This window comes from Pholcus phalangioides, unplaced genomic scaffold, assembly GCF_987345545.1.
Source record: "Pholcus phalangioides strain wild (caught in Gottingen) unplaced genomic scaffold, Ppha-v1.0 ptg000039l_1, whole genome shotgun sequence".
In the NCBI taxonomy this organism is placed as follows: Eukaryota; Metazoa; Arthropoda; class Arachnida; order Araneae; family Pholcidae; genus Pholcus; species Pholcus phalangioides.
In genome coordinates, this window is record NW_028301625.1 from 30,151,929 (window position 1) to 30,164,731 (window position 12,803).

Consider the following 12,803-nt stretch of genomic DNA (forward strand, 5'->3'; position numbering starts at 1 on the left):
TGGGAGATGTATCAAATAAAATGTTAAGGTGAAGAATGAGTGGCTTTCTGTTATTAATACTGGTTGTATAAAAATGTAATGTATTCAAGTTTTCAATAAAAAGTTGCTAAAACAAATTTTGCAAACCAACTTGAAAACTTAATTCAAGTGGAACATATTGGTATCTAAAAGCCATATTGAAATGACTTTATTTAACCAACCTGCATCCCTCCTTCCCTCTAAACTTGCAACACGTGTTCCACATATCAACATATGTTGATAAGGAAACATGTTTCATATCCTAGACTAGCAGATTATTCTGCTGTCTGTCATAAAAGACATTGATTACTCACAGACTATTCTACTTGAAGATGCAAATCAGTTAACAATTAATACAAAATTATTCATAAATGATGTGACAATTAAAATTCTAATATAAATGCTTATCACAAGTTCAACAAACACTGCATTTCTTGGTCTATTTGTCGCTGAGCTTACATTTTTGAGAACACAACTTTGGAGGCTTGTAGTGCTTACTTGTAGTAGATGCTGCAGTGCAGTGACAATGCCAATTTTTGTTTCAAAAGAAAAACTCTTCAAGAAATTGACTATGAACATCAGAGGCATATGCAAGATTGTCGTCCTCTCTCCAGACAATCAAAAATGAAAAATTTTTAAATGGTATTTCAAAAAATTACGATATTGAAAGAAAATACCTTTATGTACAATTTTAACCAATTTAATTTAAGTTAATTTAAATGCTTTTGTAGACTGGTAACTAAAAATTTCTTTGGAATTCCTTTTGCTCCTACCCCATTTTCCAAATCTTTTCTTTTTTCTTCAAAGTGCATGTCTCTGATGAATATTATTCTAAAACATTTGAATATCAATTAATTATAAATTGTATTTCAACTATTCAAAAATGGTTCTGAGCATTTAGCAACCATTTTCTGTAAATATATGTTTGTAAGAAATAATAATTATGTAAATGTTTTATTTTCTCCTCGAGAAAGGAACAGCACTTACACTAATGTGGTGCATACGTTGGACCAACCTTTTTTCAACTGCAGATATGCAGTCTGAAATGCTGCCTCTGCGACAGATAGGGCAAGAGATACAGTAATTAAAAGAGGTAGGCATTAAAACAATAATTCATTCAACCTATACATTAAAAAAAAAAACTCGCAAAGTATGAAAAATGAAAAGAATTGGAATGATGATTTGTTGCACATCTTTCCCCTAATGGGGAACTTTCATATTTTAAAAGCTACACAGATGAAAGATCAAAATCTATGAAACATGATTATTAAATATCACATAGCTGCAGTATAACAAGCTAGCATTTCATCACAGCAAAACAAATAGATTAATATGATATTTCAACTGAGTATGATTCTACTTCTGATATCAGAATTTTGGGTTTCCTTTATATCCTGATCGCTCAGATACAAGATTATTTATTTCTTTGACGATACTTTTTTTAAAAGTTTTCCTCTGGCCTTTAACTCCTTTTCAAGAATTTTTCTTTCTTTCTCTAACTGTGATCTCATTTCTTTTACCTTCTTTTTAATTACTGCTCTTTCAGCACTTGTTTGAATACCTAATGCCTAAAGAAAAGAAATAAAAATTGGAAGCAAGTCTTTTTACACAGATTATTTAGGTAAATAATAATAATTAAAAAAAAAAGTCCAAAAAATCCCCCCAAAAAACAACACTGTTAATTGAAAGACATCAATTATTAACGTCAAAAACAAGTCACATAAATTATATTCAGACTGTAGTACAACATCATCACTATAGACTGAATAAAAATGACCTCATAAGTGGGGTGACATCATAAGGAGTAAGCTCAATTTGCTAATTATGTTAGCAGGAACTTTTAAAAACTGATGTTATAAGCAAGGGGGCTTTAAAAAAGATAGATGTTATACAGAGGTTTGCATGTATGGTAGAACCTTTCTTAACCAGCCCTCCATTAACCAGATCTTTCTTGACAACAGCATTTAAAAATCCTATTCCTTACTTCATAATGCAAGTGATTTTTTATGTTTTTACAGTATGCTTGTACCGTAACGTTAGTGAATAAAACAAATTTTTCTCCCTCTACAAAACAAAAATTATAATTTAAAATTGTAATACATTCATAAGGGTCACACTGCACAGTCTGGGCATACCTAAAAATTCCCTTTTCAAACACTGAAAATAAACGACAAATGAAATGAAAATTAGTTTAGGGATTACTTTTAACCTTCTTTATCAACACTAGATAACAGCACTACTAGATAACAACACTACACAAGCCGATCCATACTTTTGGCCTGTGTTTAATTTTTGAAAACCCTTATTTTTCAAAGAAATGGATTCAAATTTCAAGAATTTTTTTTGATATAAAAAAGATTTATAAAAAAAAAATCTATGTTATTTTGTTGGCTGCTCACACTATCTTTTTATTCTGTATAAGTTTTAACTTTCTAAATTTAAAGCTTGCCTAAAATGGAGTCCAGAATTTAAACCCTCTTTGGGCACACCCAAAAAATTAAAAAAGATAAATGCAATATTTACAAAATTATACCTGCACACTTTTCTGGACCTGAATAGACTGCCTACAATTTTTGATTGAAATTCCAATTTTAAAGGATAGCATGCCGGAAAGGGTTAACCCCCTCCAATGTTTTTTTCCCTTCTTTTAATGAAAAGTATGTGTTCTTCCCCCCCTTCCATGCAAAGATTCACCAAAAGTGGAAACAGGGATCTTGAGAAAATAGAAAAAGAGATTATTTTAGTTAGATCGTTTTTATATACTTGCAAGTACAGGATTACTTGCACAAACAGGTTTTAGCGATTCAATAACAATAGACAATATGGTATATGGAGATTGAGGGACATCTATGAATGAATATTTATCATTCTCTCTCTCTCTCTCACGCACACGTTTTTAAAATTTTCTACATTAGAGACTGTTTACATAAATTCGTTGGTAAAACTGTTGCGCCTGAGCCATGGGTGCTTGAGCACCCCAGTATTTTTGGGAAAAGTCAGCACAAAACTCTTTTTGTTTAGTTAAACTGAACTTTCATATTTTAGCAGCATGCATAAATCAGTAACACAGAATCGAACAAATATCAAATAAAAAATACAAGATGAGAAATTAATTCTCAAGAGTAATATCTCGTTGACAAGAACTATTGGGTATGATATAATAGATAAGTAACTTCAGTTGAACCCCGATTTAATGAATCGGAAGAAAAAAAATTGGCAATTTTGTTTATTAAATCAAAGAAATCATCAAATCGGGGTCAAATCGATCAGGAGCATAAACACACTAGAAATGGCAAATTTTAAAAGCTACTTACTTTGAGGGTTGCTATTACAACTTATTTTTGACAATTGAAAAAAACAACAACATTAAATTAAGAATAAAGTCAAGATGCATCAAAAAAATTGCTTGATAGAAGTTTGTTTTATACGTCCAACATTTTTATCAAATTCTGCCAAAATTTTCATTTTTTTTGCAAATTGAAAAAAGTTTTCTCTTCAGATGACTACCATTCTTTGCTTGTCAAGACAGCACAAACTTGAAGTAATTTTATATTTTTACTGAAATCTACACATGTGGACAGCAGAATGTTTTATGGTATCAGTCTTACACTAATAGCTGAAAACTTCCCACATACATTCTGAATGACTTTATTCTCTTCTTTGCTCAAAAAGGAACAGATTCCTGTTTCCCATTTTCTTTGTTTGTATCTAAAGAAGGGCTGAAGGTCAATTCTTGGGAAGTCAAATCTTCAGATTGGGGCTTTGGATGACTAGAAATAATAATTTTTTTGAATAGTTCAAAAAAATATTCGTTTAACAAGGATTTTTATTCGTTAAATATGGGTTTGAGCTCTATTTTCGCCAGAATTTTAGAAAAAAAAAGTTGTTAAATCGAAGAATTCACTGAAGCAGAGTTCATTAAATCGAGGTCCAACAATATATAATGCCGAAAAACTGCTAGCAAACTATATAATGCAGAATTATCATAGCAATATCCCCTAAGCCCACTCAATATTTGCCGCCATCCCAATACCTATAGAAATATTGGGTTTATATGCCCTCCCCCCCCCCATAATATCTTTTAGCCCTCCCAATATTTTCAATAACTTCATGCCTTTGAATACTGCACTTGATAACGTTTTTAATTTGATATTGCACTAGTCAGTGTTAAATCCTCTCTGTACAAAATTATTCTAATTTACAACCAGGGTTGGTATTTTTTTTTTGTTTAAATAGCATTTAAATTAAAAACAATTACATTTCTGAAAAATCATTCAATTTTATAATAATTAATTTATCTAATTGCTAATCTAATATTTAATTTTAGGAACCCAGAATCACTTCAGCAATTGACATTTTTAAAAATAAAAACATAGCAAGGAAAAAACCTTTAGTCGTGAACTATCAATCTGTAACAGAATTTGACCTGTGACATCTGAATCTAGGAACTGAGGAATATGATGTTCAAAGCCCAATGATAACAGCCATTGGCCAACTTGTTCTGAGGTCCATTCATGAACAGGTGAACATAAAAATACATTCACTGAACTTTTTTCAACCTGAAAATAAACAAGAGGGTTCAGGCAAATTTTAGGAAACAACCTGGAAGGAAATTCTTAGGTTGAAAAACAACACATACACACGAGACAATGTATCGGTATGGTTTAGTTTATTAATTGGATGAGTAAATGCTTGGATATACAATAGATATTGCTTACTGGAATCATGGATGATATCATTCGGATATTGTTACTATTTTCACAATACCCAAAGTATGAGATGATACAGATGGAATGTATATCACACACACACAAATAAGGAAAAAATTTATTTATAGTTATTAGGATTTTAGTTTATATTAGCATTTTTTTGTACATTTTGAATCCGACTTTTCGTCTCTATAAGTTTCACTGAACAACAACTTTCGACACAATTTCTACATCTGAAACAAAAACAGCCCTTTCTTATGTAATTCAGTGTGCTGAACATGAATTTGATCATAAACAAAACAGGACTGGCTATGGTTTTCTCTGAAATTTCACATTTATTACACATATAATAACACAATACAATACATTGAAAAATAATGTAAGTATATAGAAAACTAAATAAATATACAGAAAAAACAACAAAAATTCATAGAAACACAAATGCATTACAGCATGATACAGGGTAGGCAAAAAGTCCGTAGAAACTTTAAAAATGAATAAAAACCGGAAAAATAACCGAAATAAAAAAATTGTTTGCAGGGTTAGCATAATTAGGTCATGGGAATTTTTTTAAGGCGGGGGAAAGAACCCTCAAAAACAGCCGATAGGTGGTGTTGATATGAGCAACTTCAGTGGAAATATGCAAATGAGATGGTTATAAGAACTTCCGCTCCTAACCCACAACCAGTTCACCATTGTAAACCGTGTATGTGGACCTTCTGCACTCTGCCATTGCTGGATTTGTGACTCCCCTGCAATGTGTTATGCCATGTGGTGGTGGTCATGTGGAACACATACTGCTGTAACAAATGATTTGGAGGCATTATGTTCATTATTTAATGTCTTTTTTTTTTACTTGTATACATCAGCGCCACCTATCTGCTGTTTTTTCTTGTCTTAAAAAAATTCTAGTGACCTAGCGATGCTAACCCTGCAAACCGTTTTTTATTTCAATTATTTTTCTGGTTTTTATTCATTTTTAAAGTTTTTACAGCCCACCCCATAGTTCATTTATCAATGATTGACACATACTTTGTTTTGCAATGCACTTGTATCAGACATAAGAAGTATCTCTTACAATTGTCCAACAGTAGGTAGCCAGGATTCAGATTTACCAGTTTCCCTGATAATATTGTTCTATGGTACTTACCACTTTTTCATTATACAAAAACACTTGTAAAGCACTTTTTAATTGGTAATGGGATATTATCTCAAAAACAAGAGCTAATGAAACTTTTTCCATGGTAATATTCATGTTCAGCAAGTCAAAACCATTTGAAAATGTATATTTTAATGTCAGACACAGTTTCATTGTAGTCCAGTGATACTGCTAAACACTTCTTTGACAAGTATGATGGTAATATCTCCAAAACCAGAGGCAATAAAACTTTTCACTGTGATATTTGTGTTCAGCAGGTCAAAATAATTTGGAATTATATATTTTCATGCCAGATGCAATTTGGCCTGCAGACTTCAAAATTCAGAAAGATATCAGTGATACAATGGGCTGTAATTACAGTTATTTGCTGAAAGTAGCTGGATGATAAGGTATTTTCCACAAATTGATGTTTTTTTTTTTTTTTTTTAAATTTTGACATCATACCGTTTGTGCCATGCTCAAGCATTTCTCATGTATAGCATCAGACGCACATCTTTGCTCATTCGAATAAATCTGTGGGCTTATTCTTGAAATAATCAAACGACAGAAAATAATAGAAACATCAACAGAGAGCTCCCACTCAAAAAATTAGAAAAAGTAGGAAAAAGCTGGATTAAAGAATATAATATTCCCCTTAGATAACACAATCATAGCATAACAAAAAAAAAAAAATCCTAAAAATTTTTCTTATTTAAAAACATTTTTTCCATTAATTTTTTTTTTTTCATAGCACTATTTCAATATCCTATAAGACTGACTCAAGTCAAAGCAGAATGACAGAAATGACTTGGTTGCAAAAATAATTTTTGGCCAAAACAGTGCATTAGCAACCACAGATAATTCTTTTCTGTTCTCACAATATAAATTAAATTTTTGTGCACATTCTACTGTTTAATACCAGTGTAATCGTTTTTGAAAAATGAAGCACTTTGATTTCTAGCTCTTTGTTGAGTATTGTATACATTGTTTATGCCTCTGCACACACACACACACACACATGCCCTACAAATACAGAAGACAATGGAATGCTATTGAGTAGCATCAGAATCACCAAACCTAGAATAGGCCTGTGTATCCAACTTCTTTGTAATGCAAACCGTTGTTTCACCTATATACGAAATATGCGTCATAATTTTGAATGACTGCTAATTACTGTCCAATACTATCAAAAGTACAAAATTATTTTTTTCCATCCAGACAGATGTTTTTAATGACTACTATGCTTGTTGAACCCTCAAACTAAGCAAATGAAAAATTAATAAGCCAAATGGTTCATATACACCCCCTAAATAACCTTGAAAATGATAAAATTTCTGCTTCGGCAGATACAATGATTGCAATCTACCAATGATTCCCTGCTCAATTAAAACCAATTAAACAAATTTTTTACATAGGATTTGGTGAAAAAGTAGGACAAAAACTAGAAAGTAGGACATTTTACCAAAAGTAGAAAAAGTGGGAGCCCTGCATCAATTTGTGGAAAATCCTTTATCATCCAGCTATTTCCAGCAAGTAACTGAAATTATTGCTCACTATATCACTGATATCTTTCTGAATTTTCATGACATTCAACTGGAATTTTTATATAAGTTGCACTATATATCTACCAACCAAAATATTACAAAATAAAATTGATATTTCCAGCACAAGTATATATGTAATTAAAAGTCATTTACTTAAAATGCTTATATCATGTATAGTGTCAAATGTTCTGTAAGTTTCATAGAAATTGGTTGAAAACTCTACGTTATAAGCAAAAATACTCAATGAAAATAGGAATTTTTATATATAAAAAAAATATACACTCATGTCCATAAATTGAGGATAATGCCAGCTCCAACAAATAAAGGTTCAGAAACAAAACAAACGTTACTTATTCATAAAGCCCATTTATTAAACAAAAGATAAAGAACAAAAACGATGGTGTATGTATGATACCATTCATAAAAACTACGATTTTTGCTCCCTGGAGCAATTGTAAAAAATACCTCCTTTACAAAAAACTTACTGTTACATGGTTGGTATGATGGTTAATACATTGTATGTCTCCCATGCGATGAAATACAGTCCGTACAACGCCTAGGCATGCTGAGTATCAAATTATCGATCTGATCTTGGGGAAGATCACTCCACTCAGCAAGCAATGCTCTCCGAAGTTCCGGTACACATGTAGGAGGTGGTTGACGGGCTGCAACTCATCGGCTAAGCATGTCCCACACATGCTCTATCGGATTCAAGTCAGGTGAGAATGCTGGCCATTCCATACGAGTTATGTCCTCATATTCGATTCAAGGCATTCGTTTACGATGTTTGCTCGATGAGGACGGGCGTTGTCATCCATAAACACAAATTCTGCGTCCATGGCACCCCTAAACAAACGTACATGCTGTTCCAGAATGATGTCCCGATAAATTTGGGCTTTCAGGGTTCCGGTTTGAACATGCAGATCTGTTCTGGAACCCAGTATAATTCCACCCCAGCTGTGCACACCGGTGGAGCAATGCTGCACCACCGTAACAATGTCGTTCAATGATGTTGTCTTGGTGGTAACGGGTACCTGGCATTCTCCATATAAAAGTCTGACACTAATTAGACTGCAAGCTAAACCTGGACTCGTCGGAAAACATCACACAAGCCCACTGTGACGATGTCCACATTGCATGTTCTCGACTCCAGGCTAATCGCTGCCGACAGTGAGTTGCCATGAGCGGAACACATCTGACAGGCCTGCGAGCATATAGACCAATATCTCCCAAACGTCTGTACACGGTTTGCCTTGAAACTGTGGTACCCGTGGCTGCAGATAGCTGACGAGACAGGTTGGATGCTGTGCTCCGTCTGCTTCTTTTGGCAGTTACTGCCAAATACCGGTCTTCATTCGGCGTTGTAACTCGGGGGCGACCTGTACTGTAACGTCTACTGACATTTCCGTTATCTTGGAATCGTTGCCAAAGCCTAGAGATGACACTTTGGGCAATTCCAAGTTCCTCGGATACTTCCATCTGAGTACGCCCACATTCCAGGCGGCCGATAATTCTACCACATAAAAAATCATCCACATGCGTCCTCTGTGTCACAACTATTCGCTTATGGTACTGAGCGCTTTACAGAACTCTTGTGAAAAATTTTACTTCTTTGCCACCATTCCTTATATACCCACCTCTTACACTCTCGTCATTGTGACGTACTATCGGCATCATCTGGTGGCTTCCTGAAATTTGCATATCATTCTTGCAGATGTGTGTGATAATTCTACAGGTGAAATTTTTACTTTAGATTTTGATTTCCGTGTGATTCTGAATTATCCTTAATTTATGGACATGAGTGTATATATATCATGAATATACATAAACTATTTTCACAAAAATGCACAAAAGTACTGCACAAAGCAAGTACAATATTCTGTGGAAATTACAAATCATTTACAGCTTTTTATAATACAGGATTGATCAAAAACATTTTTTCCTTTTTAAATTTTTTGGTGATACTGTGATTGACACCTATTAGGGTTTTACAGCCCCATTCTCAATTGACAAAAGATATTACAGTGAAACCTGTATAAAACGAAACATCAAGGGACTGAAATTTTTTTGTTACAGACAGGTTTTCGTTTTATAAAGGTGCACAAGAAAACATATTTAGTATTTTTTTTTTCTATCATTATGCAAAACTTAAATTTTGAGAATATCATCCAAAATACTATAGACTAACAAGTATTAAACAGTGACATGTATATTATTACCCTATTTTGAATTTTTTCATGTTGTTTCAAATTACTACACATTTGAAATTTCATACTTAATGTGCAAATAGTTAAAATTCATTATAAAATGCTCTCCTGAATAACAATAGATTGAACACTTACTTATGTCAAAAGTGAAATAAAATAATTTTAAAGTAATTGAGAAATGATGCATACCTTTTTCAAAATAGTGGCAGTGAGATCAACAACCAATAACCTTTGTGAAAGAAAGATTATACATTTCTGGCCATATTTACATATCTATACATGAATTATTTTTTTAAATAATCAAGTAGTTTTCTGTACCAGCATCATTCTTACAATACGGTTTTCCACAAACATTTGAGCACTGTTTATCATGTTCAAACGCTCCATGACATTTTTACAAGCTGCAAAGTCCTGTAAATTCATAAGGCACTGAACTGCACTTGTGTACAAGTTTATCCTAAGATCTTTTTCTGCAATTGTGTTGGATTTCTCTTCATCACTGCTGGTAAGAGCTGCCCTGAAATAGCAGTTCCAATACAGTTTTCATACAATGCTACCGTTGCTAGTTCATCATCCACTGTTATATAGTCTATTGCATGCAATCCTACTTTTGCTGCATTAAATGTGTCCTGTAGATTATCAATTTCATGATTGACTGATTCTTCTATTGAATTGATTTCTCTGGGGAAATTTGGTTTCACAAAACAGAGAGTTATGGTTTCATTATAAACTTTTTCCATGCTTTTGAAACCCACAATATTGCATTTTAAGTAGGTTGGTAGATTTTTTTTGATTCCGATAAACTTGATGCATTTTTTGTCTTTGCCACCAGTGGTTGCATTACAAAGCTCCGGTAATTTGTTTTCACATTGCGAATCACTCCTTGATCCATTGGCTGTATAACACTAGTTGTGCTAGGTGGGAAAAAAGCCAGTCTAACATTAGAAAGCCCAATGTGAGGATGACAAGTCTCATTGTCAAGAAATAACAGAACCTGTCATTTTTGTTTCTTCATTTTGGCATTAAAGACAACAAGCCACTCTTCCATGATTTTAGCTGTCATCCACGCTTTTTTGTTTGTCTTCCACTCAGCTGGTAGAGTTTTTGAATTTATATACCTGAAACAACATGGTTTGATGGATTTACAAATAACCAGAGGTTTTTCCTTTTCTCCAGTCATGAAAGCGCACAAAACCACAGCAAGTCTTTCCTTTGACTTTTTGCCTCCAGCACAACTTTCTCCCTTCAAGCAAAGAGTTTTGTTTGGTACGGCCCTGTAGAACAATCTAGTTTCATCTCCATTTGCTATGTCTTTAACATTGTATCCTTCAATTAAATTCAAAAGTTTTTCTCTCCAATTATTCAGTCTCAGGATCAACATCAGCAGCGTAACCACATACTTACTTGAATCTTATTGAATGTCGTTTTTGAAAACTTTCTAGCCACCCATTGGATGCATGGAAATCTTCCTTCCCAAGTTGTTCTGCAATTTTGTTGTGCTTCAGCCTGAACCATTGGCCCAGATATTGGCAGTTTTTTAGATCTGGTGTCCACAAACCATTCCCATTCAATTTTATTAATTTGCTCATTTTCCAGTCTTGAACATTTTACATTTTGTTTCTTCGTTTCCATTCAACCATTCCTCTTGAATTTCACGTTTTCTTTTGATAATGTCATAACATTGGGTTTTTCCAATAGTAAACTTTTTTTTATCTCTGTAACACCTAAATTTTGATTTTCTTTTGCACTAATGACCTCCACTTTTGTGTTCAAATCGAAGACGTGTTTCTTGTGACTGGTGGCCATCTCTACACCAAATGAAATGCGAAACACGTGAAGACTCCCATGTAAGATTTTCTTTCTTATTGCTTGTTGCACTTTTACTTTTTTCTATGAGTCTACTTGTTTTTGCACACGCTGCGACTTCAGTCATCAATCATTGAGCTGCTGCAACACGGTACTGTATCACATAAATTGTGAGTCTCCCTCACCTATTCCTCTCCCAAACTACTTTAAATGGAAATTATCAACATTTTTCTAAGAAACAAGAGGGCTTTATAACAAAAGCCATCATTTTCATCATAAAAGAAATGGGCTTTTAATAAATCTGCTTTCATACAAACCCAATTTCTTACATCCAAAATCAGTTCAGATACAATAGTAAACATTCATCATTTTTCCAAGTAAAAGTTCCCTAACAAAACGGAAATCAATACAACTTATTTTTTTCCCATTCAAGGGACAAAAACTTTTCTTTCCGTTTCACCAGGTTTTTTTAAATCAAAAATAGACTAAATATGTCTTCCGTTTCCGTCTTAAAGAGGTTTCCCATAATAGAAAAACATTCATTATCCACTGGACTATGTCTCTATTCCGTTCAAGACAGGTTTCTGTCTCATACAGTGTCCATCTTAGACAGGTTTCACTGTAGAATAAATATCACAGTCAGAAAAAAAATATTATAGAAGAAAAAATTCATTGAAACAGTGTGACATATCGAAAGAAAAAATTCAACAAAATTGATTTTTACAAACTAACCTTAGTATGAGAATGGTTCAATTCATGAACTTTATCTTGATTTTGATGGGTATACTCTGAATTATTTTCATTATGCTCCACAACAATAGATTCTGTTTGAAAGGCAATATTATCTGTAAAAGAGAAATTATAATTCAGTACATGGATGAAATCTTGAACAATAGAAGTGTTTATTTTAGGGGGAAAAAATAAAGTAGAAATTTTAAAATGACTGACCTTTTGGGACTGAATTTCAGACCCAAAGAGCCTGGTATAGAGGAACCATACACGAGTCGGAATTTCAGAATACTTCAGATTTTTAATCATATAACATTCATACCCTGACTTACATGAATTCAAAGTTATATTAATTTCGGTGAAAAATGACTATATCCTGTTTGAACTTAACTGTACAGTGAAGGACCACATCATTCATTTCTATGACAATGGAAGCCTCTTAATAAATGTATCAATGGAAGCCTCTTAATAAATGTATCAATGGAAGCCTCTTAATAAATGTATCAATGGAAGCCTCTTAATAAATGTATCAATGGAAGCCTCTTAATAAATGTATCAATGGAAGCCTCTTAATAAATGTATCAATGGAAGCCTCTTAATAAATGTATCAATGGAAGCCTCTTAATAAATGTATCAATGGAAGCCTCTTAAT

General features: G+C 33.1%; 1 protein-coding gene across 1 annotated transcript in view; it reads right to left on the bottom strand.

The window, feature by feature from the left end:
- Nucleotides 1–967: 967 nt before the first annotated feature.
- Nucleotides 968–12,803, bottom strand: part of LOC149065819 (uncharacterized) — an 83,182-nt gene continuing 71,346 nt past the window's right edge. The window contains exons 20-22 of the mRNA XM_089253864.1: nt 12,155–12,267; nt 4,407–4,577; nt 968–1,586 (exon numbers count right to left, since the gene is read on the bottom strand). Coding sequence (XP_089109990.1) covers nt 1,437–1,586; nt 4,407–4,577; nt 12,155–12,267 — 434 coding nt within the window. The 3' untranslated portion in view covers nt 968–1,436. The remainder of the gene's footprint in view (nt 1,587–4,406; nt 4,578–12,154; nt 12,268–12,803) is intronic.